General features: G+C 39.1%; 5 protein-coding genes across 9 annotated transcripts; 3 read left to right on the forward strand and 2 right to left on the reverse strand.

The window, feature by feature from the left end:
* Positions 32-6,418, forward strand: LOC109711437 (probable acyl-activating enzyme 17, peroxisomal). The gene is made up of 14 exons (XM_020234465.1): positions 32-554; positions 1,039-1,168; positions 1,269-1,519; positions 1,872-2,076; positions 2,414-2,454; positions 2,538-2,663; positions 3,081-3,154; positions 4,227-4,447; positions 4,705-4,799; positions 4,961-5,177; positions 5,479-5,604; positions 5,678-5,776; positions 5,867-6,079; positions 6,186-6,418. Exons 1-14 carry the CDS (start codon positions 298-300, stop codon positions 6,294-6,296), a joined length of 2,166 nt encoding a protein of 721 aa, XP_020090054.1. The 5' UTR covers positions 32-297; the 3' UTR covers positions 6,297-6,418.
* LOC109711439 (protein trichome birefringence-like 19) lies at positions 6,435-12,564 on the reverse strand. Of its 2 annotated transcripts, XM_020234467.1 has the most exons (3): positions 11,867-12,564; positions 7,989-8,246; positions 6,435-7,334 (listed from the first exon to the last, which is right to left on the reverse strand). In XM_020234467.1, exons 1-3 carry the CDS (start codon positions 12,329-12,331, stop codon positions 6,576-6,578), a joined length of 1,482 nt encoding a protein of 493 aa, XP_020090056.1. In that variant the 5' UTR covers positions 12,332-12,564; the 3' UTR covers positions 6,435-6,575. The 2 variants fall into 2 exon arrangements, with proteins under 2 accessions (XP_020090056.1, XP_020090057.1); XM_020234468.1 differs by lacking the exon at positions 7,989-8,246 and having other exon boundaries at positions 6,438-7,334; positions 11,867-12,543.
* LOC109711444 (tetraspanin-8-like) lies at positions 14,914-16,502 on the reverse strand. The gene is made up of 2 exons (XM_020234472.1): positions 15,744-16,502; positions 14,914-15,348 (listed from the first exon to the last, which is right to left on the reverse strand). Exons 1-2 carry the CDS (start codon positions 16,245-16,247, stop codon positions 15,034-15,036), a joined length of 819 nt encoding a protein of 272 aa, XP_020090061.1. The 5' UTR covers positions 16,248-16,502; the 3' UTR covers positions 14,914-15,033.
* On the forward strand, positions 18,715-21,755 carry LOC109711269 (heat shock factor-binding protein 1-like). Of its 2 annotated transcripts, XM_020234226.1 has the most exons (6): positions 18,715-18,866; positions 20,285-20,338; positions 20,628-20,651; positions 20,738-20,780; positions 21,242-21,400; positions 21,526-21,755. In XM_020234226.1, exons 1-5 carry the CDS (start codon positions 18,843-18,845, stop codon positions 21,370-21,372), a joined length of 276 nt encoding a protein of 91 aa, XP_020089815.1. In that variant the 5' UTR covers positions 18,715-18,842; the 3' UTR covers positions 21,373-21,400; positions 21,526-21,755. The 2 variants fall into 2 exon arrangements, with proteins under 2 accessions (XP_020089815.1, XP_020089814.1); XM_020234225.1 differs by having other exon boundaries at positions 21,242-21,755.
* Positions 21,991-26,613, forward strand: LOC109711267 (enolase 1, chloroplastic). Of its 3 annotated transcripts, none has more exons than XM_020234221.1 (8): positions 21,991-23,089; positions 23,695-24,002; positions 24,216-24,370; positions 24,459-24,776; positions 25,370-25,516; positions 25,616-25,666; positions 26,051-26,158; positions 26,427-26,613. In XM_020234221.1, exons 1-7 carry the CDS (start codon positions 22,656-22,658, stop codon positions 26,114-26,116), a joined length of 1,479 nt encoding a protein of 492 aa, XP_020089810.1. In that variant the 5' UTR covers positions 21,991-22,655; the 3' UTR covers positions 26,117-26,158; positions 26,427-26,613. The 3 variants fall into 3 exon arrangements, with proteins under 3 accessions (XP_020089810.1, XP_020089811.1, XP_020089809.1); XM_020234222.1 differs by lacking the exon at positions 26,427-26,613 and adding an exon at positions 26,301-26,417; XM_020234220.1 differs by lacking the exon at positions 26,427-26,613 and having other exon boundaries at positions 26,051-26,409.

The raw sequence follows: 26,898 nt of genomic DNA on the forward strand, positions 1-26,898 counted from the left end.
TTTTTTCAAATAAAAAAGTTGTGCTCGATTTTAGCCCTTCGCCCACTACTAAATTGCTTCTCCCTCCCTACTCACAAAATAAAAGAAAAGGAAAAATTGCAACATTTTCGGGTTTTTCGGGTTAATTTTTTTGAGGATCACGTTAATGTAAATAAATCCGAACCCGCAGCATAACCAAGAGTGGCGTCGTCTTCTTACTCGTCGTCGTCGGAGGAGGAGAGAGAGAGAGAGAGAGAGAGAGAGCGATAGAGAGAGAAACACGCGGCGGAGCTCGGCGGAGAGTATAGAGGGGTGCGAATGGCGTACGCGGCGCTCGATCGGATATGGTCGGAGGACATCGCCGCCGTCGGAGTGGCATCGGACGAGGCCGAGAAGCTCCGCGTGGCGCTCCGTGAGGTGCTCCGGGAGTCCGGGAGCTCGGGACCCGAGGCGTGGAGGGAGATATCGAAGCGCCTCCTAAACCCTAATCTCCCGTTCGCTTTGCATCAGATGCTGTACTACGGGTGCTACAAGGATTACGATTCCGATACTCCCCCCGCGTGGATTCCGAACATGTAATCCCCTCTCTCTCTCCTCTATCTCGAGGCTAATAAAAGAATTAGAAAAAGAAAATAGATGTTTTATGATATTAGGTTGTTGAAATTTGGTTTTCAAATGTTTAGTCGGAGTCATTTCTGGGTTGTTTAGATTCAGTTGGATGCAGAAGAGCTTGTAGGCGAAATTGGAAAAGTTAATAAGCTAACTACTCGTGGGTTAAATCTTGTAAATTTGAAGTAGCGTGATGCGATTAGAAGTAGCAAGATGAGTTTTTGGCGACAAAGTTTCGTTTCCTGGGGGAGGATATTGGAGAAAAGGAGAATAAAGATTAGTTTTTTTAAGATACCGTACTAAGTTGCGTGATTAGATAACACTTGTATCATAAAAGATGTCGTAAAATGTTCATCGACGAATCTCTTTGTTGTTTGCTATTTGCTCAGTTATTTTTCTGTCGCGACTGTTCCTCGAAATTTTGTTGAATGGCTAAGTATGAATGAGCAGAGAGGAAGCAGTCTCAACAAATATTGGTCGGTTATTAGAGAAGCGCGGGAAAGAATTACTTGGCTCGGCATATAACAATCCTATAGCTAGCTTTTCGGACTTCCAGAAATTCTCTGTCTCGAACCCTGAGGTATTTCTGGAAAATTCCCATTGTTGGTTGTTCATTATGTAATATTACGAACGCAATTGGTCTCTATGTTTTTTTTTTTTTTTTAATATTCTCCTTACAGGAATACTGGAAAATGATTTTTGAGGAGATGAGGATAAAATTCAGCGTGCAGCCGTCATGCATTCTGCGTGAAAGTGATTCTTATCCTGGAGGTCAATGGTTACCCGGGGCTTATTTAAATTCTGCTGAGAATTGCTTGATTTTGAATGGTAAAAGAGATGCCGATGATGTCGTGGTGATATGGAGAGATGAAGGCTGTGATGACATGCCTGTCAATCGAATGACACTTGAGGAATTGAGAGCAGAAGTCTGGTAATGTTTATATCATCAAAAGAGCCGTCTACTTTTGAACCTTTTTTCTTTGGCTGTCTACTTTCAATTTGAATGTGCTTGTTTTTTCTTTAATGCTCGAATGCGTCTGCTCTTGTCATCCTATTTGTTTCTCCGGTTAAAATGGGAATGCAACTTGTCTTTTCTTTTTCCTTTTTTTCTTATTGAAGAACACTTGTTTTCTCTACTAGTTATCTCATCTTAATCTTATTTCCATTATGTGTCCCGAGAGTTCTTTTTCCAGGAAATCTTTTTTTTTTTTCTATTGATATATCTAAGATAAACTTTTATTATTCAAGTTGGTGAAAAGTAATAATGGCATTTAATTTTGCAGTACTGTGGCTAATGCACTGGACTCACTGGACTTGGCAAAAGGATCTGCTATTGCAATTGACATGCCGATGCATGTGAATGCTGTAGTCATCTACCTTGCTGTTGTGTTAGCAGGCTATGTGGTCGTCTCCATTGCTGATAGTTTTGCTTCTACTGAAATATCAACAAGACTCAAAATTTCAAATGCAAAAGCAATTTTTACTCAGGTCAGCATTTATCATTGCTGAATTGGATGATTAACTGGCGAGTTATGCTTTTTTTTCTCTAAAGCTGTAATATTTTCTCTAGCCGGCCTAGACTTGCCTATTTTGCCTATGCTTAAGCTAATCTTTGTATTATTGGCATACAATTGCTGTCTTTCTTTGCTGGCAAATCTGTAATGCTGGTAGATAAGATAAATGTCCTTGAGTCCTCTTACAGATGAAATTCAGAGTTTGAGTATCCATTGAATCCTATCATTTTGGTTTATTTTTTATTATGCAGCTCTTTACTCTTTCGAAGCGATTTTGAACGCTCGTTTACTATTTAACTTTATGGTTGTAGGAATATATCATTCGTGGTGAAAAGAAACTTCCCCTATATAGGTGCTGTAATGGTCTCTTCTTTTCATATACGCCAGACCTGGTAGATTATAACCCTTTCTCACGCTGTAATTTTGGTATTTCAGTAGAGTTGTTGATGCTCATGCTCCGCTAGCTGTTGTGCTCCCTACAAAAGGCTCCAACTTCATAGCAGGATTGCGTGACGATGATATATCTTGGCATGACTTCTTGGGAAGAGTGAAACATATCAAGTATGAATTATGAAAGCCTTTTGCTCATGTGTTCCCTTTTCTCTTTCCACTTTTATAATAAAAATATGGTTTTTTTTGGTCATTTATATTCTCAGGATTCCCTGTGAGTTGAGTATCTTTTAAATATTTTGAATTGTATGATGAGAGATCATGGTCAAGTGTGGTGCTAACTTTCGTCAAATTGCACTAACACCTAATAATTCGAATCTACTTGCTTTTCTATTCCAAGTTTCCGATGAAAGTAGATAGTAATTTATCTCATGAAGTATATTCTTGTAGGCGTTGTACAATGTTTCTCTATTTCTAGATATATAATGAAGTTTCTCGAGCTTTGGAGAATATAGATCTAAATCGACTATCACACACAGCGGATATTTAGGAAGTTCTAAATCTTTATTACTTATTTGGAAACTACAGATATAATGATTACGTGGCAGTAGAACAACCCATAGAGGCCTTCACAAACATCCTCTTTTCCTCGGGGACTACAGGTGAGTTTCATTGTTCTTAATATTGCAGCCTTTTTCTGCATCCTATAAACAAAGGTAGGCTTCAGTAGTTGTAATAGTTGTGTTTTCAATAATTATGTAGAGCTAAATTAGGTTCCTTGGCCTATTATCACAATAACAGTATCACCTAAACATTATCAGATATCACCAGTAGTCCTAAATACTATCTAGCTTGCTTCTTTTCCTTTTTCCTTTGCTTGGAATGCTGTTTATGCTGAATGGGTACAAGGATACAGCACAAAATGGTGTATAACAGAAAAATCACGTGCAGCATGTGTGTATATCATGTTAAATCAAATATGTAAGTTGCGACCTTGCAGCCTTAGTGTGTCAGTGAAAGTTTCTATGTTCATTCTTATATGTACTAACATATATATATATATATATATATATATATATATACAAGGATTTAAGTGTCGTGGCACGAGGTTGTGTCGGAAACTTACCGGCACGGTGCGTGCCGAGCCGTGCCGAGCCGTACCGATACGTGCCGGTCAAAAAAATTCTTGTGTGCCGACACATAATAGTATGAAATATTTATTTTCTTTAGCAACAAAATATTCTAACTATTTATTATGTCCTTTTATCACATCTTTTGAACTTTATTGAGGAAATTACTTACTAATTTAAAGAATAGAAGGTTTTGAGCTGTGCCATCGGCACGGGATCTGTATCGTGCCGGTATCTTGTTGGCACGATACGGCACAGTGGATACGGTCCGTGCCGACGGGCACTTAAAACCTTGTATATATATATATTTACATCTAAATGAAGCATATACCAGTATTGAATCCTTCACCAGATAAAGGAGTGCCAAACTTGGACAAAGGAAAACTTGTTAGGAAAATTTATTTCGTAATGTTTAAGTCCATAAAAAGTCCATGAAACCTCCCCACTTCTTCCAAACTTAATTTTGGATTTTTTATAATAAATTAGTTTGATTAATTTCTCATCTAGTATAAGCTTTTCTGTGGGTCTTTGGATATTTAATCAGTTATATCATATTTCATTATTCCCAAATGTCAAATTACCTTCTTTGTTTGTCCTTTCTCAGGGGAACCAAAGGCAATTCCATGGACACACGCAACTCCTCTAAAGGCTGCTGCTGATGCATGGTGTCATATGGATATCCGCAAGGGTGATGTTGTTGCATGGCCTACTAATCTTGGTTGGATGATGGGCCCTTGGCTTGTTTATGCCTCATTACTGAATGGAGCTTCCATGGCACTATACAACGGCTCCCCTCTTGGTTCAGGTTTCGCAAAGTTTGTGCAGGTACATTAAATTCAGACACAAAATTCTTGGATATGATGATACTTTTGACTGGTTAGCCACATTGCTTTGCCTTCTCTTTTGGACTCGGTGGGCACTTGGTAGTGTACTTACCCAATGTTTTAATGGCTTCTCATCTGCATGTATTTACACTATTTATTGTCTTCTTCTTGATACTATTGAATTGTGTGAACAACTTACAAAACTCAAAAAACATTTCCGCTTATAGTACGGAAACTTTTTTTTCCTTTAATTGGTAGGATGCTAAGGTAACAATGCTTGGCGTGGTTCCAAGTATTGTCCGTGCTTGGAAAAACACAAATTGCACTGGGGGCCTTGATTGGTCTACTATTCGGTAAGATAAAGTTCCAGATTGTGCAGCTTTTCAGTTTTCATATGTTACCTTATCAGTTTAGCGACCATAGGAATAGAAGTGCATCGAGTTGCTTTCCCAATTCCCGTACTAGAAGTCGTGCCCACATGATCTTCTTTCTTTTCTTCTTTACACATTGGTAGATGCTTTGGCTCCACTGGAGAGGCATCTAGTGTAGATGAGTACCTATGGTTGATGGGAAGAGCGAACTACAAGCCTGTCATTGAGTACTGTGGAGGCACAGAGATTGGAGGCGGATTTATTACCGGCTCACTGCTACAGCCTCAAGTGTTATCTGCATTTAGTACACCTGCTATGGGATGCAGCCTATTTATTCTTGACAGTGATGGAAAGCCACTAGTAAGTTTAATTCAGCATCTCATTCTTTAATGGAAGCTTGCATAAATGTGGTTAAAATTGTTAATCCTTTCATTTACTGTAGTTTAGAAATTTAGGGCTTTTAGGAAAAGTTTTGCAAGCAATTGCTAAGCAGTGTTTACCATGTTCTGTTCTTTAAATTGTAGAAGAAGCTTGCATAAATGTGGTAAAATTGTTAATCCTATCAGTCAATGTAATCTAGAAATTGTATTAGGGGTTGTAAGAAAAGTTTTGCATGCAATTGCTAAGCAGCGATTACCATGTTCTTTTCTCTAAATTGCAGCCGCCGAATAAAGCTGGGATTGGAGAGCTAGCTCTTGATCCAACAATGTTTGGAGCATCTACCACCTTACTAAATGCTAATCATTATGATGTCTATTTCGCAGGCATGCCAGTTTGGAATGGGAAGGTAATAGTAAATCTGAGCCTTTGTTGTCGCCCCAAAGAATTTGTATGTTTTCAATCTAAGATATCAAATGCAGGTTCTCCGAAGGCATGGGGATGAATTTGAACGGACAGCTGGAGGGTATTACAGAGCACATGGTCGTGCAGATGACACTATGAATCTTGGTGGCATTAAGGTTAAACTCGAAACAAAAGTAAATCGACTCCAAGACCATAACTAAGCTTACGTAATTCAATTGATATCACTGTTTGATATTTATGCTTAGGTAAGTTCCATTGAGATCGAAAGAGTTTGTAATGGAGTTAAAGATACAATTCTCGAGACTGCTGCTGTTGGGGTCCCACCGCTTGGTGGTGGTCCTGAACAGTTATTCTTGGCAGTCGTCTTCAAAGATCAGAGTAATGTGAAAGAAGACCTGGATCAATTGAAGAGGGAATTCAACTCTGCTTTGCAGAAGAAACTGAATCCTCTCTTTAGGGTACTCTTTTACCTTTTGCTGATATTCTTTCTTTTCCTTGCTTGGAAGGTGGTATGTGAAATGTGTACAAACACATAATATTTCATTATCTTTTCCCTCTTAACAGGTTTCATCTGTCGTTGCTGTGCCATCTCTTCCTCGAACCGCGTCAAATAAAGTCATGAGAAGAGTTCTGCGGAAAGAATTCTCTCAGCAGAGTCAACGGGCTAAATTCTAAACAATCCGATCTTATCTATTTACAATGTCACAAGTTGATGCTGCAGTGTATAGTATGTCTCCTGTAATCTCCGAATTCTCTCAAGTATATTAATTGTTATGCATTCTCTGTCCTTTTCTAAATTTTCAGATAAAGCAATTATTCTCCATGCAGCTATTATTGCTGCTATCAGAAATGTATAATCTGCTTAATACCATTTCTAGTTTGAAAACAAAAAATGTTATTAACTAACAAATTTTGAATTTTTCGGAGTACACAACTTAATTGCAATTTAGGGATCTACACTCTCAGCATCTGAAGCAGCATGTCATTCCACACATCTATCGGCCCAGGCAAACACCAGTGCACGCAATCGTTGTACAGTGTAACTTTCTCGTTCGCCCGGTGCCCGTATCTGCTTGGGTGCCCATCGGGCCTCAACAACATTGCTTCTGTAGTATCCATCAGCATAAGTTTCACCCCCTTCTTTCTCGCTTCCTTCTCCGCTTCCCTAAATTCCTCTACTTGCATGTTATAAAACTCGGCCTCCAATCCCTCCAACCTTGTATCATTGCTTCGAAACGGCCATGTCCGCATACAGTTTCCTCCCTTGTTCCATTCTCCATTCTCAAAGTGAGATGGTGACACCGTTCTTAAAATCATCTTTCCTTTGAAGTTAAGCTCATTGATGGTTCGGAGTGCAGTTCTAAAAGCCATTCGGTGAGAGTAGCGGAGAGTTAGGTCCGTCACATTGTCGTCTAGGCAGTAGTGGCAGCCAACGAGCCGACCCTTCTCGTAGAACATTGAGGATCGAGTGAACCAGTTGCTTGCTGACATGATTATGTAGTCGAACCGGCTTATTTGGGAGGCCCAATTGTCGTCGGCTTCATCGAGGTAGAGGTTCCATAGGCCGGTGTGAGTTGGGCCGTTTGAATCTATTTCATGGGCTTTGATCAGAAAAGGGGACCAGAAGATCAAAATGGTGAAACCGTAGCTTCTGAAGATCATGCGTTTGAAGTTTGGGTCCCTGGAATCAGAGATGTCCTTTGGGTGCTCTACCTGAAAAAAAAAAAAATTATATTTTGCAAGCACTGATCCCAGAAATTTCGTGTGCTATGCTCTTTATTACTATGTATGATTTTTGATTCTTTTCATCTTCACCTGTATTTCTAGTTAACATAATGCATCATTAATAGTTACAAATATGATTCTATAATGGTAAGATTTTATATGTCTGAAAACGCATTCATGATTATTGTAGATAACAGAATAGAGTTCAAAGCGATCGACAAGAAGTTGAACCTGTGACATTCAAGACTGTATAGAGAACTTCAGGAGAAGAAATCATCAGAATGCCATAACTGAATCATCATATGCGAATGCAGCATCAGGTAATCTACGCCTTCTCACCCAATGGCAAACAATCCTAATACAATAGATGAAGCTTGATTTTTATTTTTTTTTTCCCTTTTCTGTCTTTATGGGCCTTTGATAGTGAGATCTAATTTCAAATGGGTCTTTACTTGCTGTGTAAACTACAATACATTCTACTGCTGAGAATTTTTCAATCATGGATTTGTGTGGCTTCAGGTCAGACTGGGTGTACACATTTTATTTACATAGTCAATAATTATTAGTAAATCTTTTGAGGGATTTCCATTCGATGCAAATCGAAAAATCATATTTTCTAAATAATATTGGCTGTGTCATTACCTTTGACAAGAGACACATCAAGGACTGCATATGGTTCCTAGCCAAGGAGTCCCCCACAAATGCCAGGGATCTGTTCCTCATGAGATCGAGGAACCTCTCTGGGTCGAACCGCGGGAGTTTGCATCCCTCGGGCTTCCATTTCCACTTCAAGAAGTTGAGGTCTGGTTTGCCATACTTGATGCAGTTCTGGTGCTCTTGGATCATAAAACAAGTCATGTTTGTGTAGTATGGCATCTCCGGATCCCAAATCCATTCTCCCTTGAATATGTTACACTCTTTAACCAAGCTAATAGAATTCGAATTAGGAGGAAAGGGAGAAGAAGAAGAAGAAGAAGAAGAGGAAGAGGAAGAGGAAGAGGAAGAAGAAAGAGGAGGATCACTTGTAGGAGAAAAAGAAACTTTGTATGGGTTGGGGTGAAGAAAAGAGGGCTTATATAAGCTGATGATGGTGAAGAATAGAAGGATTAGCGCTGAAACGAAAACTAATTTTGAAACACTTTGTAGGTTGTGATGATGCCTCAAGAAGGGGAGTTTGATTAGAGGAGACCTCATTGAAGAGTTAGAAGAGGAGGTCAGAGAACCAAGGTATGAATTAGCGCTTGAGACTCAGAAAGAACGGGGCTAGTTCCTTTATTTTCGTTCATAGAATATATCCAGTGTTGGAGTTTAGGTAAGTGTCGTGCGGGCCATGTTCTCCACTTGTTTGTATATAAAAACTTATATTATCTGATTCACATGGCTGAGTTGGCACTACAAGCCCATCTCATCATCTTCAAGCTTCAACCCTTAGATGTGTTGTTGATTTCGTCACTATTATTATCTTAGGTCTTCCAAACCCACTTCTAATATTGGTCCACATCGATTGAGGTTACAAATAGATCGTTTGCAATAATCTATAAATTCAATAGTATATTTCTTTCAAAGATCGCTCATGTGATTCTCATGGCCACCGACATAGACTAGAGGCACTGATTGACTAAGTAAATTAATTTTTCAGTGGAAGCAGTACTGGACTGCATGTCTTGTTTAAATTACTAATAATAGTTTTGGGGGCAAGAACAGATCACAATGTCAGGTGTAATGGTCCTGTTTTATGCTGGGTGTGTGTGTGTGTGTTGTAATTTTCAGAACTCCAGGCTGGGAAACTAATATTTTTATAAACAAATTAAGATCACTGTCAGATCTTGGGAAGACTTTACTTAGAGTTAGGGATTCGGGATTCTCAAACGATAATCCAACATGCAGGATTCAAAGAGCTTTTAGGTAGGGGATTCTCAAAAGATAGTCTAAAATGCAGGATACGAAAACCTTTTAGGTAGAGGATTCTCAAAAGATAAGTCTAAAATGCAGAATACAAAAGCTCTTTTAGGTGGGATTATGGGAATGCCAACGGATCAAGCCAACTATCGGGTCGAGCTTACGAGAACAAAGGCTTCATCATATGTTTTAGCTTAATCACTTGATCATACACATGTTAGCATCCATGTGCATAGCATGTGTATATGTATATGATCTAATAATATTATTGAGATAGATATTTCTGAAGCCAGCCAAGGAGTTGGTGCTTTTGATTTTGAGTCCTTAGATGGAGGTGTTGTAATGGCTGGATAAGTAATAGCCCACTTGGGTTGAGTATGTAGGTGGAATGTATTTGATTCGAAGAGGCTATTAGTAGTCAAAGGTAGATTTTGGGCTAAAAACCTAAAAACACAATAGGTTGGTGCTTTTAAGATGTATTCTTAATCAATATATATATCTATATTATTAATATATATAATATATATAATATAATATAATATATTAGTAGGGCTATGAATACTCTGTAAAAGTATCATGGGATGATACTTGTTGTTTTTAGCCCTTAGATGGAGAGATGTGAGGTTGAGATAAGATGTGGTAGGTGGCTGAACATAGTGTTTAATCCAAGGCTATTATAATCAAAAATCGATCCAGACTGCGCTTAAAACCTAATAGCACCATGTATATACTTGTAAAAAGTATCATAGCTCACTCTATATACTATATATATATATCTTATAATTATATATAGTATATAATATATATCATATAAGAAGCATGACTGTTGTACTCCTCAAGGAGCAGGAGGCCCTCTGGCTCCTGAGCTGTTTTCGGATGATGGAATTCGAATGCGAACAGTCGCACCCTCCGTTAGACTTGATCTAGCGTATTTGAAGTTTCTAGAAAATATTTTTTGTGATTTTTCGATATCATTTACCTAGCAATCGAAAGGATTCAAAATCAATAATTTTTAACGGCTGAAAATAAAATTCCTATAAAAAGTGGTGATATAGCACTAAAACTTTCGATCAGAAATATTGATCTTGTTGTAGATAGTATAAAGAATGTTGTATCAAAATTTTATCTGATTTGAATACTTCTATACCGTTAAACTTGAAACAGCAGATATTAACCATTAAAAATTATTGACTTTGAATCCTTTCGAACACTAGGTAAATGATATAAACAAATCACAAAAATTATTTTCTAGAAACTTCAAATACGCTAGATCAAGTCTAACGGAGCCGATCATCTATTCGAAAATACCATCATCGAAAACGGCTCAGGAGCACGGAAACTTCCATGCTCCTGAGAGCACANGAGAGAGAGAGAGAGAGAGAGAGAGAGAGAGAGAGAGAGCGAGTGAGCTTGAAATTTGAAATTGTTCAGATACTTAACATGGGTTTCTGGGAGGAGAGAGAGAGAGAGAGAGAGAGAGAGAGAGAGAGAGAGAGATAGAGCAAAATTTGAAGGGTGGTGGAGAAGATGGCAAAGAGAGAGCACTTTCAGAGGCCGAGGTCACAGATGCCTACCTTTATGAAAGAATGGCAAGGAAAGAGACAGTGCAGAAAAGTATGTATGTGAAGCATAAAAATGGTGTCAATTTAAAACAATCAACATCGATCTTCATAGATGTTGGACCTCACTAGTCTCAGTACTAACACTAGCTGTTGCTTTCGCGGGGCTTGTCCGTCCGATGCCCGATTGGTCCAGAGCTCCAGCGCAGGCCGGAAAGACCGGATCGGTGTCTCATCTTTTAGGTTAGTGAAGCATCCGATGGCTACACTTGAGAAGCATGCATGGGCGCGGTGAAAGGCAAGTATTCAAGATATGGTCCCGACATGTTGTACGTGACGACACACTTGCGATCGTCGATCACCTGCTCCTCATGTTGTTTGTGGATAGGAAAATAAAATATATATATATATATATATATATATATATATATATATATATATATATATATATATATATTGGATTGAGCTCCTATATTTTTAAAAATACAAGTCATTGATGCTTGTCAGTCTTCGGCCCTTGGATTAAGAGATATACGGTTAGGATGATAGTTATCTCCTAAGGTTGAGTGGGTAATTGGTTGAATAGTATGATCTAACGAATGAAAATAATCAAAGTGGTAGATCTAAAGGCGAAAAACTTACAAGCATGATGTGCTTGGTACTTTTGAAGGCACCATGCCGGACTCTAATTACTGTATATTGTTATGAACATGTATATATACAGATATGATGGGTTTGAAGATGATCTTAAAGATCCTTCACAACTGGGATTTTGGGTAGTGATCGCATAATCAAATAATCACTGCCGACGTTCCCAATGACTGATTTTGATCTACGTAAAGTATTATATTTTTTATGGGGAAGAATTTGTCTGGGAAGCAACTATGGAGATTCTGCCGCACTAAGAAAAAGGGACAAAAAAAAGGGGGGGAAAAAGAAAAAAACTGGCCGAAGTTTAAAATCATAGAATTATAGCATAATTGATAATTGTTAGCAATTTTTTTGATGCCATTTGCGTTTGAAACAGCTGAAAAATAAGTAATTTTTGATACGGGTATTTACCTTGGACAGCACGCACAACAAGGACTGCATGTGGTTCCTAGCCAAGGAGTCCCCTACAAATGCCAGGGATTTGTGCCTCACGAGATTGAGGAACCTCGCTGCATCGAACCGCGGAAGTTCGCAGCTCTCGGGCTTCCACCTCCACTTCAAGAAGCTGAGGTCCGGCCTCCCGTACTTGAGGCAGTTCTGATGCTCTTGGATGGTGAAACAATTCTTGTTTGTGTAGTACGGCATCTCCGAATCCCACTTCCATTTCCCCCTGAATATGTCACACTCTGTCAGGTTAACAAAATACGCAGCAGCGTCCTCATCCGCAGCACCGGCAGACGAAGCGACCAGCGCGTCGTATAGGGTGATCTTGGTAAAGAATACAAGGATCAACACGACGAGCAAGACGAATTTCGGAAAGCTCTGCGGGCTGTGGCGATGCCTGGAGAAAGGGAGTTTGAGCAGAGGGGACTTCATTGCGGAGTTGCGCGAGAAGAAGGCCAGGGAACAAAGGTGTGAATCAATACTTATTGTGGTTAAATATTTCCACTTCTTTGGTGCGAATATATTTAGTGCTTGTCGCTTTGGTTAGGTGTTGTGGGGGGACCATGTTATCATCACTCGCCACTTCGTTGTTTCTAGGAGAAGCTATATATTATCAAATTCACGAACGTGTGTGGGTCTGGCGCCACAGCAAGCCCATCTAATCATGCCTTTGCTTCATTCATTTTGGTGTGGCACAGTGGTGTTGGCGTTATCGCCACTATTTTTATTCCCGATCGCTCAACGCCACTTTAAATGCAAGTTGTGTAAATTTCCTTTCCGAAATCGCCCATGTGACTCTCGCCATCACCATTACAGAGCATCAGCGGGGCTCTTTATTGCGAGTCGTAATCAGAGAACGGTGTTTTCATACTTTTACGTAGCGAAGGTGAAGTAATAAGACATTTTAGCCAGGACGATTGACGGTCGGCCGACAAAATTAGGAAAAAAATTTGTAAGTTGCTGTTTGCTGGTTTGCAAAAGGATGGCAGAGCAGGTAGGCAGTCTATTTGTTAGTAGTAGTAGGTCAGCCGACTGCCCTTTCTTAATGCGGTAATTTCAAATCTCCAGGCTGGGAGTACAGTGTCTGAAAAAAGTTTCCGAGTAATTTTGGACGATCTTTGAGGTGGAAATTCTGAGAAGATTCTAAAATTGGTGATGTAACTCTCTTTTGGTTAGTTAGTGAGGCTGGGGGGTCGAGCCAGCTAATGTGGGGGGGCCCGTGTCTGTACCGCAATGAAGATAGAGGTAGCTTTGGTGGTCACGATTTAAGATCCAAAAATTTTCTCTGACACTAAAATTATAAAATTTTCACTAGAATTAAAATTTACAGATTTCACTTTGAAGGAGCACATTTATGTCCTTGTCATGAGCATAATTGAGGCCGTAATATGGGCCGTACTTAAATGGGCCACACGATGTATGTGCTGACCCACCTCTATTTTCGCACGATCGCTAGTAGGCCGGTACAGTTCTTGATCCAGACCAGGACCAGCTTGGGTTGTGCTCGGGTCGCGTCTTTTCAATGTTAATTTTTGTGAACTATATGTAGTAATTTATTCAATAAAATGATTTTTAGATAAAATTTTCTTTACAAAATATTTAAGCTTCAAATAGTTTAAATTATACTTGAGAGAAAAAGACCGCAACCTGGGGCGGCCTGCACCCATGGCGTGGACCGTGGGCCTGCCGGGTGTGACGCCCAGTACAGCTGCGGCCTGGATTGCAGTCCTAATCTGCGCAACAATGGATCCACACAAAAATGAAGGATACCTGCTGCTGCTGCTGCTGCTGCTGCTGCTGCTGCTGATGGAGATAAGGAGATTCTGCCCCGCGGAAAAGAACATTGCGAAACTGGCCAAACTTTGGAGATTGCAGTCGGAAGCTTTTTTTGGCTCAGTAGTTGTTATCAAAGATAGCCTTTCACAAAATGGTCCTTCAGAAATGTTAAAGGGGATCTGTCGATCCTCATCCACAGGAAGTTTATGTGGACTACATGATTCAGGTTTATCTTGCATCCCATGCATCGTGGAATTCCACAGCTACATGACCCTTGTAAACCCCACCCCAAAGATGATGTCCAATCATAAGAATAACGTAGTTTGTAAATTATTGTAAAATTTGTTGGTAAGTACAGCATTACTCCTCTGTGACCCGAGCACTTATAAAACATATTTGTCTCGTCCCATTAGAGTCCGTACTTCTATATAATGACTCGGCAATAATAAGTGCAAGCTCTAACCAAAGAAAAGCTCATCTCTCGTACGTGCTATATACAGCACCATCTAGGTTTCTCTCTCTCTCTCTCTCTCTAATAAGTATCTTCTTTTCATTTTAGCAGTCACTATACATTTTCAATTGAAGTTAGTATTGAATGAAGCGGGTAGCGTGCTACCTTTCCCTCAAAAAAATAAAATAAAATTGAAGTTAGTATTAATTGTGTAAAGGAAACAACAATTAATGGTGATGATGGGCCAACAACTAGAGAGGCTAGTGGAAAGCCTCAAATCGAAGCTAAAGTCTTTGAAGGCGAAGAAGCTTCATTACAGCAAGGTCGAGAAGACGGAGAGCATGAGGGTCGAGATCAGAAGCAGAAAGGCTCAGAAGCTCATCGCGAAGAACCTCGCCATGGCCAACTCACTTAATGGCCACAAGTACTACATTTTTTGAGATCGTAAACTCTACATGTACTCTTTACTTTAGCCGTGAAATTTTAGTTGCCATATGTATTAGTAATTTTAAGTAATTTTACTTTTAGTCCAAAAAACTATGATATTTCAGTGCAGATTTGTACGGAAAAGGGCATTCATGTTTTGGTATAGTTTAATTTTTCATGTAATTAATGTTTTCAATGCACCATATATCAAGATCAATTGCATGTCTAGGTGCAAAAAGTACTTGAAATTAGATCTGCATGAATCACTATATATATTTTTGAAAGCCTTATATGGAGAGAGAGCTGATTTATTCACTTGTCATATATAATAACGTTAATTAGTGCTATCATTTCCTAAAAATAAAAATTCAAATTATCAAATCATGAATACCGAAATATAATCTATATTTTACATCTTTTTGATCCAACCGAAGAGCGGAAGTGAGAGAAGAAAAAAAAAGGGAAAAAGAAAAAATCGAGCTCAGCGATAACCGTAGTAACGCTTGTAGTGGCTATCGGCCCGGTTATTCCGGATGGCGCAGCACCCTATCGAGTAGACGATGATGAGGAGGACGAGGAGCGCGACGTTGAATATCGACACCACCTTCCACTTGTTCTTGATCGTCGCGAGCACGCCGGCCTTGCAGGAGTTGCAGCCGTAGCACAACTTATCTTGGTCGTTGCTCCACGCCTTGCAGTCGGCGTCGCGCGTGTTGAGACCGGATTTCGGCGCCACCCAGAAGGTAGCATTCTTGTATACAAATCCACAGTACGTAGGAGGCTTGCAACAACCGGACTGCATGCATGCCGTAATCAAGTGTTACGTACGTTGTCGTTCATATTGTCAAGAACATTAAGAATTCGACTTAATTGTAAACATACTATATATACTTCAATATCTATTTTTTTAATAAAACGTCAATATAAAATAAATAAGTAAAACTATTGAAACAATTCCACACTCGAAACATATACTTAACGATACAGGATATGAGACCCTATGTATGGCAAATATATATATTTTTCGGGCTCGATTGTTCTTTTATTGTAATGATTCTTTATGCAACATTCTACAATTAATTCTCTACGTAGAAATTTTTGTATAGATTAATCTTGTTGCTCATTAGAGCGCTGATAATGAAAAAACAAAGAACTAAACGTGCAAAAGTGAATTGATTAAAGAATAAATACCTGAATGGGCGAGAGATTCTGCTTGTAGAACTCGTTGGCCTTGGACCCGACCTCGCCGTCGAGCCCTCCGCAGAGCTTGGCGTCGCCGATGCAGCTCTCGATCTGCTTCCACGTGTTCCAATCCGCAACCCTCCGCTGCAGCCAGTGGGAGTAATCCCCGAGCCGGTACTCCTTGTACCCCTTCCCCGACACCGCCTCCCCGGCCCCGTGGTTGGTCACCACGAACGCGAACACCGCGAAGCAAAACATGGCGAGGATGAGGATGAACAGCACGAAGAGGTAGACCCACAACAGGAACGAGACGCGGCAACACGACCCCAGCAGGCCCATTAACGACACCGCGAGGAGGAAGAGCCCCAGCGCCATCACGGGCCACTGCAGCGCCCGCTCGCACGCCGACGCCCCATGGATCTGGAACCACACGCCCGACCCGACCACCGGGAACGAGATCACCAGCGTTAGGATGTTTAGAAACCCCAGCAACCCGTTACTAACCCGAACCATCTCTCCCTCTTTTTGCTCTTCTTCGTCCTCGTCGTCGTCTCTCTCTTTTTGCTCTTTTTCGTCGTCCTTGTCGCTGTTGTCGTCGTCGTCGTTCGTTCTCTCTTTGTAATGGTGGAAATGGAGGAGAGGGGGAGAGAGATGAGTTGTGTGTTGGGGAGGGATTTGGTTTCTCAATATAACTAACTAACTAACTAACTGGTTCGTGTGGGAAATAATACTGGACCCTGTTTATAGACCGGTAAAATTTTATTTTGCTTATTTATTTATTTTACAGTAAAAATATGTTGTTAAATAGAATGATAAAATAATATGATTTACAAATCTAAATATAGTAAAGTGCTGAATTTTGACTTTACTATTTTATAGTTAAAAATAGTTTATTAATTATAAAATAGTAGAATAGTATTTTGAAGCCACAAAGTTAAAAAAAATATATGAAAGGATGATTAATCACAATTGGGTTACTTAAAGGTTTTTTTTATTTTCTTTTTTTACATACTAAAACTACGTACTGTATCTCGTTATCCACGCATGTGTTTTGTTGTGGTCTATAAACCAGGTGCAGGTATAATTTCTCATGTTCTGAGACACTTGGATCTTAATTGGATTTGCTTCGGTTGGTGTATTAGGTGGTAGTTATAGAGGAGGTTATGGGATTCAAATTAACTAGTGGTTAACAAAATTGGTTTTTTTTTTTTGTGGCTTTACGTAATCTACGGTGGAAAAATTCCCGCTTATTTTCTAAATAAGAAAAAAACATATTAGAACGAAAAATGAGAATATATATATATATATATATATATATATATATATATATATAGAGAGAGAGAGAGAGAGAGAGAGAGAGTCCGGCTATTATACTCTTATGAGTACGATCGTCTTTGTACTCATAAGTCGTTTTCGATGATAGAGCTTCCGTATCGACGATCCATACCGTTAAATATTTTCTAGAGCATTTAAAACTTTTAGAAATCAAATTTCATAATTTTTAGACATCATTTACCTTACGATCAAAAGCTCACAAAATTGACAATTTTTAACAGCCGGTATGAAATACTTACTAGTTTAACGGTGCAAAAGAATCGGAATAGGTTGAATTTTTTATAGAAAATTCTATTCACTACCTAGATAAAGATCAATAACTCTGATTTTAAATTGAAGGATCCGATCATCCATTTTTAAGATGTCGTTCGATTTTAATCATTCATTTTATGCCCGCTTGATGGACATTATTATCATTTTGAAAAATTACGAAATTCATTTTTTAGAAGTTTCAAATACTCTAGATCATATTTAACAGATTGGATCGTCGATTCGGAAGCTCCATCATCGAAAACAACTTATGAGTACGAAGAGCCCAATACTCATAAGAATATAGTAGCTGTACTCTCTATATATATAGAACTAGACTGGAATACTATTAATAGCACCAATGACTTTGTGCTATTAAGTTTTCTGCTCTTGGATTAAAAAATGTACGGTTAGGATGATGTGGGCCCCCTAGGGTTGAGTGGGTAGTTTAGTTGAATAGTATAATCAAATGGATGAAATGATAAAAGAGGTAAATCTAATGACAGAAAACTAGATAGCACAAAATGCTTCGTGCTATTGATAATATCTCAGCCGGACTCTCTCTCTCTCTCTCTCTCTCTCTCTTTCTATATATATATATATATATATAAAATTGAGCTAGAATACTTTTAGAAGCACCAACCCCTTGGTGCTTCTAAGTTTCTAGCCCTTGGACCTACTCCTTAATTACTAATACCCTTTGGATCAAATACTATTTCACCTACCACCACCCACCACCATGCATCATCTCAACCCTACAATCAAGTTTTCTGCCGTTAGATTTACCTCTTTTATCATTTTCATCCGTTCGATTATACTATTCAACCAACCACCCACTCAACCCTAGAAGGCCCACATCATTCTAACCGCACATCTTTTAATTTAAGGGCAGAAAATTTAATTGCGCTAATTGTCATTGGTGCTATTAATAGTATTCCAGTCTAGTTCATATATATATATATATATATATATATATATAGTCCGGCTGGGTACTATCGATAGCACCAAGGATTTGATGCTATTGAGTTTTTTATCGTTAAATTTAACTCTTTGATTATTTTTACCCGTTAGATTACACTATTTAACCAACCACTCACTCAACTCTAGGAGGCCCACAGCATTCTAACCACTCATTTCTCAATCCAATAACTAAAAAATCAATAGCTCCAATAGTTTTGTGCTATTGATAGTATACCAGCCTAGTTTTATATATATATATATATATATACATATATANTAAGAAATTAATAATATATATATATATATATATATATATATATTTGCTTTTAAAAACAAAGTAATTAAATACTTTCCCTGTTTTGTTCATTTTCGAATTTGAAATTTGAATTGGACGTTTGCTTCGTTTTGTGCCATTTTATAATTTGTGGGTAATAAAATGCCTCTTTTATTCAAATCAAGCACTAGTTACTAGCAACGTGGTTTCCTCTTCTCCTTTTTCTCTCCTGTTTCCCTCTCTCTCTCTCGTGATTCTCGATCTAGGGTTAGGGTTTCTTCGCTACCGACATGGCTACTACTGCGCCCACCAAGGTAAGTGCCCCCACCCCTACCATTCCTCTCTCTCTCTCCTCCAAATCCCCATCATCGGATCGCTGAATCCGCTTGAAACCCTAATGGCTCCGCGATTTCTCTTCATTACCCCGCAATATTTGGGCGATCTCCGTGTTTCTTACTTAGTTTCTTCTCTAGCAACTAAATGTAGGAAAACTAGAAGCTTAATTTTGCGATCGTAGTGTTATAGAGTCACAATCTCGGATAATGTTCGATTCCCCTAATTTCTTATGCTTGTAGTAATTCTATTGCTGTATATGTTGTTGCTCTGAGACTGGAGAGTTTGAATCGTGTTATTGACAAAGTTGCGAATCAGTTTACAGATAACTTTTCATGAGTGATATTCTTTACACTTTGTGCTTGAACATGAGGTTTGTAGTTAGAATCTTAAAATGTCTTGATGCTAGAATCTACGGGATGAATTGTCATAGCTTGCTTTTCCGTGTGTAATCACTTTTTGCTGTAGGAGTTGTGGGAACACACTTAGTATGAGTGATTTTGTTTACCACATTCTTACCTTCTAACTTAGTTTCTTCCATCTTAGTGAAGAAAATAAGCTATAATAATGGAGGAGATTTTTGACATTCTTTTACCAAGTGGGAAGCTATGATGGAGTCGATGAGAAGTGTATAAAAATGTCCAACTGAGTCAATATCTTCCTTTTATATCTGTGCCACAGTGAGATGAATCAATTACATGTTACAATTATTTGTGTTGGAATATTGAAATTACTGTGTTTGTTTCATTTCGTTCTCATCTTCCTGTAATATTATATATATATATTGTTTCTTCTTGGATTCCTTCATGATCCATATCAGGATCCTTTGTTTTTCAGGTGATTAAATAAGCAATCAACAACCTCCAGCTATTCTTGATCACGGAAGAAAACCCCTGCATTGTGTTTTGTTAATTCTTTCTGTAGCTTGCTATGCCATTACAAATTATACAACATCTTTAGAGTGAATCTGTATAAAGAAGAATCCAATTTTGGTGTGCGGAAATATAACAGCATTACTTTCCAGCTGGGTACCAACATACTTATAACCGTCTAATCTGGTGCATGGTTTATATAAAGATTATAAAGCTTGCATACTCAGTCTACAGTTTCTCTGCTCTGTTAGCTGCTACAACTATAAATGTAACTATTGTTTTTGTCATTTTTGAGTGATCATAAACAGCCTCATCCTGCGATGATTGCACTTGAATGTTATTGCTTTATTATTGATACCTCGAGACAGATATGTTGCTACAAGTAATTCACCTAATTTTAACTTTTCATCATATCTGTACATTCACGAAGAACTTCATCTCACTTGGTGTTTATGGGCCTCAGATCGCAACTTCTTCCTTTTCCTGTTCATCTTTGTTTGTTTGTCTAATATGTTTACCAATGTCAGGCTGAACAAGAATCAGAAGGTTCGAATCAGAGCCCTGCTGACATGACAGTATTTGTGAGTTACCTCATACCCTATTTTCTGATGTTTTATTTACAAGTTACAACTGGCAATATATGAAGAAAAAACTAGAATTTTCTTTCCAAAGTTTGATCATTAATTTGAAAATTCACTGAAGCAGTACTAATCTAATCTGGAAACTATTCAAGGTTTTCTGAAGTGCACTATCAATGACAAACAATGACAAACAATGAAACTGTAATCACTTGTTATGTCATACATCTAATGTTGTATTTTTCTGCTGAGAATAAATATCAATTTATCGATCTTCTCTTTGCAATTTCAGGTTCAAAATCTTCTTGTGCAGATGGTGAGTTTATAGTTCTATTAAGCAAGATTCAACTTTGATCGCCCGTATCATTATCCTTTCATTTTAGTAAAATAATTCTTTTGCAGCAAACAAGGTTCCAGGCCATGTCGGAGAGCATTGTCTCAAAAAATATCCTTTCCACTAGTTTTTCTCAGACTTCTGCAGATAGTATTCATCCCATTGCTATATTTGTGTAGTACTGCATGATACTTCATAAAGTATCCAAAGTTTTCCAACTTGGACTTGAGCATGAATACTGACAAACTAAAATGTTACTAAGCGACTAACTGTGCTAAATGATATTGTTTTTTCGAATTGACTGTATGATTTAGACTAAAATGCTCTTCAGTATACCGCCTTAAGTGTTTTTATTTATTTTTCTCACTCTTTGATAATAATCTAGTTTTATGGCTATTTAATGCACCCAAGCATGTTTATTTGTAAGTTCCTCTATTTGTGGTGCTCTTAGCAGTATTTGTTAGTTTTGCCTGCAGAATCATTTTTGTATTTTTCTTATTTTCTGAGATGCGGACACCATTTCGTATTTTTGTACCCCGACCTGGATGTTGTCTTTCTTAACTACACTTCACTAGATGAGATGGGTACGAAGATTGACGAATTGGAACAGAGCATCAATGACCTGAAAGCCGAGATGGGCATGGAATGCCCTCCTGCGAAGCCGACGCCTGAAGAAGCCAACCCTGCTAACGATTCTGCCTAAGTTTAATTGTTAGCTGGTCTATGCTGAGGTGAATGTCGCGACAGCTCCTATTATTTGCTCTGCTAAAGATTCACTGCTTGATCCTAGCGCTTCTAGGATCAAAATTAGTTCTTATCAATGTTTGTGATGGTTTTTTCTCCCCCTTTGTTTTAGTGGCACCTCTCAGAAGGTAATGACCCCGGAACTTGGGAGGTTTGTAGTTTCGGATTCGAATTTCTCACTGTTGTATTTGTTCCTGTAGACTTTGAGACTTTTTGACATGTTACAAACCTAATGAGTGTGGCCTACATTATCTGCACCGCTTCCAAAGAAAAGAAAAAATTACTGTAAGTCTTAAAATATCAGGTAAAATTATGTTGCTGAATAGATTTGAACGGTTGAAATGCTCTGCTTTTGGTAGTGTTTGGTAGGGGGAAAACTCTGGCCTTGTCGTTTCGTTTTGAACGTTTGACAAACCCTTTTTTATTTGCATCAGCTGAATTAGACTTTAAGAAAAAAAAGGGGTTAAAAGAATATTCTGTTTAAATACCTTCTATAGTTTTATTTCCTGTCCAAAAAAAAAAAAAAAAAAAAAAAAAAAAAAAAAAAATGAAGCACAATCCCCGCACTAAACGGAACTTTCACTCGCCCACATGCTCACACGTGCCGCGTCCTTATTCTTCTTGACTCCACCAACCCAGCCAACCTCCCCTTTCGCTCCACCAACCACTCCCATACAGCGGGACAAGAAGAAATTGGTTCCTCATCGTGTCTACCACCACGTCATCCCTGAACCTAACCAAACAAAATTCACGACAACTCACCAAACAGCTGTCTTGGCCAATAGGAAGCTAGAACCATTTCCGGTCTATTAGGCCGGGTTCAGGCAAAGAAGCTCCCCGAGGGAGCTGGGAGAGCCCGAAAACCGTGCATGCACCGGGCCTATACACCAAAATCTCCAAAACGAAGGTCCTCTTTGGGATTTGCGGGGAGTGAGCTTTGCGTGTATGATTAAAAGAATAGCCTGATCTACTGATTCAAATTAATAACAATGTTTAAACCAATCTAAAGTTCTTATAATTTTTTAAAATTTGTATATTTGAGTTTTGAGACAGGATTTATACGCCGGGTGCATGCGATAATTTCTCGACCAAAAGGCGGCCCATTCGTCTCTGCTCTCGTCGCCCATTGACGGACCTCTCGAGGTCACAACTCACACAGCCTCCCTCTTCCGCCCTCCTATAAATCAAAGCTCTCTTTCTCTCTCTCGATCTCGCGATCGCGATCATCTCTCTCCCCCTCCAATGGCGCTCTCTCAATCCAATCTCCTCCCAAACCCCTTCCTCTCCTCCAAACCCCGATGCCGAACCCCCTTCGCATCGTCTCCCTCGTCCCTCCCATCTCTCTCGCGCCCTAGACACGTCCCCGCCGCGATTCGGAGCTCCCTCGCCTCCGCCGCGGCGCCCTCGGCGGCCGCCGTGGCCGTGAAGGAGTTCGCCGTCAAGTCCGTGAAGGCGCGGCAGATCATCGACAGCCGCGGGAACCCCACGGTCGAGGTCGACCTCGTCACCGACCAGCTCTACCGCTCCGCCGTCCCCAGCGGGGCCTCGACGGGGATCTACGAGGCCCTCGAGCTTAGAGACGGCGACAAGAAGGTGTACGGCGGGAAAGGGGTGCTCAATGCTGTGAGGAACATCAACGAGGTTTTGGCCCCCAGGCTCATCGGCGTCGATGTTAGGTTAGTCGACGACGTATACATCTTCTACGAGATCGGTGACTATTCTCATTTCTATTGGTGCTGAATCAAGCTTTTACGTGCCAAGTTTGTGCGATCATCTCATCTGAATCATATTTGATCTCTGTAATTTAAGCTCTGATCTACTTCAATTATTATGTATTTTGGTGTTTATTTACTGCTTAAGATGACCTATAAAAGCCAATTAGTATTTGATGACTACGTGCTAGGATTAATGATTACTGCGATCGTCGTTAAACTGAAGACGGACACGTAAGTTTTCACTTCTTAGATCAATGAGAAAGTTACGTGAACTTTAGAGTTGTATCATTCCACGACCCCAGCTGAATTGAGTTGTCTGAGTTAGTATTGTTGAGTCCTGTTGTTTCTGGTAGAACAATACAAGTTATATTTTGGTGGTTCAAATTTAGAGCGGGCAAATTGATGAGTTACTACAAACTGTAGGTCGTATTTCGGGAAAAATCAACTATATCTTGATTGATATCGACGGGATTTTTGACAACTCGATCAGAATCCAAGGAGGATTAATGGCCAAATGGAAAATACATGTATTGTGGTGGTATCTGACTCATTCATTATCCTTGCAGGAACCAGGCTGAAGTTGATTCGATCATGCTAGATATTGATGGAACTCCAAACAAATCAAAACTGGGTGCTAACGCAATCCTTGGAGTTTCTCTAAGTTTATGCAGAGCTGGTGCGGGGGCCAAAGGAGTTCCTCTCTATAAGCATATACAGGATATAGCTGGTGTGAAGGAACTCGTCATGCCCGTTCCTGCTTTTAACGTGATAAATGGGGGTAGCCATGCTGGCAACAATCTGGCAATGCAAGAGTTCATGATATTGCCAGTAGGCGCAACTTCTTTTGCCGAGGCTCTTCGTATGGGCTGTGAGGGTAATCAAGCTTCTTCTTTCATCCATATTCACATAAAATCTTCATTATCTGCGAGTTCATTAACCGGGGAGCAGTGTCTTCAGCCATATAAGCAAAATTTTCCACTTCCTACTCAGAAAAGCCTGTGAATGTTGAAATCTCCTTTCCTCATCATTCTGTTATCAGTTCTGTTTGTGAACTAGATTGATACAAGTAATCTGTTTGATGTGACAGTTTACCATATCCTCAAGGGCATTATTAAGGCTAAATACGGGCAAGATGCATGCAATGTTGGAGATGAAGGTGGCTTTGCTCCCAATGTTCAGGACAACAGAGAGGGTCTTGTCTTGCTTATAGATGCTATTGAAAGGGCTGGTTACACTGGAAAGGTGTTGTGAATAAAAAAATTGTCAATATACTGTATTCTTTTATCTTCTTCTCGATACTTAGTTGGCTTGACTATACTGCTGATCACAGATTAAAATAGGAATGGATGTTGCTGCTTCAGAGTTCTTCACAAAGGATGGGAGATACGATCTGAATTTCAAGAAGCAGCCGAATGATGGAGCTCATGTTCTCACTGCTCAGAGCCTCTGCGAACTGTATAAGGAGTTTGTCAGAGACTTCCCTATCGTGTCCATCGAGGACCCTTTTGACCAAGATGATTGGAGTTCGTGGGCGTCACTTCAGTCTTCTGTTGATATCCAACTTGTCGGCGATGATTTGTTGGTCACCAATCCCAAAAGAATAGCCGAGGCAATTGGGAAGAAGGCTTGTAATGCTCTGCTTCTAAAAGTAAGTCCGCTACATCATCATCAAATGATAACATGAGTGTGCTATTTTTTCAATAGTTTAAGAACTTGACATCATACTTTCTGTTCAGATAAACAGCATCTGCTATAAACAACCTATGTTTCTTGCTGGATTATTTCCCTTGTAATTTCCTTCTACTTTGTTCTTTATTTTTTTTCTCTCTCTCCCAAATTTGCAAAGAACAATCCTGCTAGATTTGCACGCATTGCAGTCAGGATTTAAAGGTCTGACACTAGGCTTCTGTGGGAGGTTATTTTCAACAAAGTTAGCATACGTGGCTATGTGTTATATCAAACTTTAGAAAGATGGAGAATTGCTGTAATAGAACTTTCCAAACAATTTCACTCTGTTTTCTTGTTCTCTTGCAGCAATTGTAATTGATTGTAGCCTTTTGAATTTTATACTTGTAATTGCTGCTCACTTTTAAGTTGTATGACATGTAATAATCAGGAATAAGCTACATCCATAATAGTTTTTCCGACAACTGTATTTCCTAATGCACCAATGATAAGCTTTCTTTTCTTGAATATATATATATATATATATTAAGTGCCCAAATTTGCTATGGTTTATAGGTTAACCAGATTGGCACTGTCACTGAATCCATCAAAGCAGCTCTTGACTCAAAAGCTGCTGGCTGGGGAGTGATGGTCAGCCACCGTAGTGGTGAGACAGAAGATAATTTCATCGCTGATCTTGCTGTTGGCTTGGCAAGTGGACAGGCATGAGCTCTATTACCATCTGATCACAATTGTTCCTTCGTATATCTTATTTTTGTTGCATCTTTTATATATCATAGCTGAACTCTTTCTTCTCTTCAGATTAAAACTGGAGCTCCCTGCCGTAGTGAGCGGTTGGCCAAGTATAATCAGGTAAAAGATATTCTTTTATCTCCTCTCTCATTATCTCCTGGCAATAGATAAAATTATTTTGAGAGATATTTGGCCTCTCTGTTTGTGCTATATATAATTGCCTCATTCATTTATAGCACCCATGCTTCCTTCTTCAATCAATATGGTGTGTGTGTGTGTATACATGTAATTTTCTTTTTGTCCTTAACGGTTGTATGTGGATCTTTAATTTTAGTTACTTCCTTGACCGATATATTGTCAGACATGAAGGAAATAAGAAACATAACTTCAGTTTCAGCAGTACTTCTAATTTGTAGAAATGCTGATATTTAGGATTTCTTGGACTAATCTGCTTAAACACTTATCTTTTCTAATCGCTTTTATGATGTTGTAACCTTTGCCCAGCTTTTGCGGATCGAAGAGGAGCTTGGAAATGTGCGCTATGCTGGGGAAGCATTCAGATCTCCGTGAAAAGACCAATGATAGGCAGATTACATCTTGAAGAAAAATAAGGTACTAAATCAAAATGATCCAAAATGGAGTTTTATGTACCACGGAAATGACAATTTTGTAGATCTCTTCTTTTTTTTTTTTCTGAGATGAACTTTAGTATGTGCATCTGTTGCTCTGAGTATTCAAAAACCCTTTTCTTCAGGGGTCTGGTGGAGGGACCCAGGACTTTGTACTATTTCTGATACTTCATTACGATTGCAAGGAGTGAAGTTTGGATAGTATTATATGCTATATGCTATATTCTCATTTCATTGTGGTATTTCTGCAGCTTCTTCCATGAGCGAGTGATAGGGAAATGGAAACTACAGAACGCAGCTTTGAATTGCAGTGCAGTTTTGTTGCTCTTTGCTTCCTTTGTATGTCCAAGCATACTAACTAGGAATCTATCATGTATGTTAGGAACAACCAAGTAAAAAGCACCATATTTCCCTCGGATTTTTCGGAGTCATTTTTAACTTATATTGTGTCAATTACGTGTTGTTCCAGGCATGTAAATGCCAAAAATTAGACTGAAGGAACGTTTTAATATTTCCAAAATGCTGAGATTCAAGCAGAAGATTTTAGAAGCAAAAAATAGATGCTAGGAAATTTAAATAAGGTATTAAACTGATTACTCTATATCCTTCGGTGGCTTTTGTTTCCGCTCTCTTTACATACCCTTCTCGTAGCATAATATTAGATTCGAGGAAGTTTTATAATAAGTGGAATATTTAGCTCATACGGGTCTCCGACCTGAATGA

The sequence above is a fragment of the Ananas comosus genome, linkage group 6 (assembly GCF_001540865.1).
Source record: "Ananas comosus cultivar F153 linkage group 6, ASM154086v1, whole genome shotgun sequence".
Taxonomy (NCBI): domain Eukaryota; kingdom Viridiplantae; phylum Streptophyta; class Magnoliopsida; order Poales; family Bromeliaceae; genus Ananas; species Ananas comosus.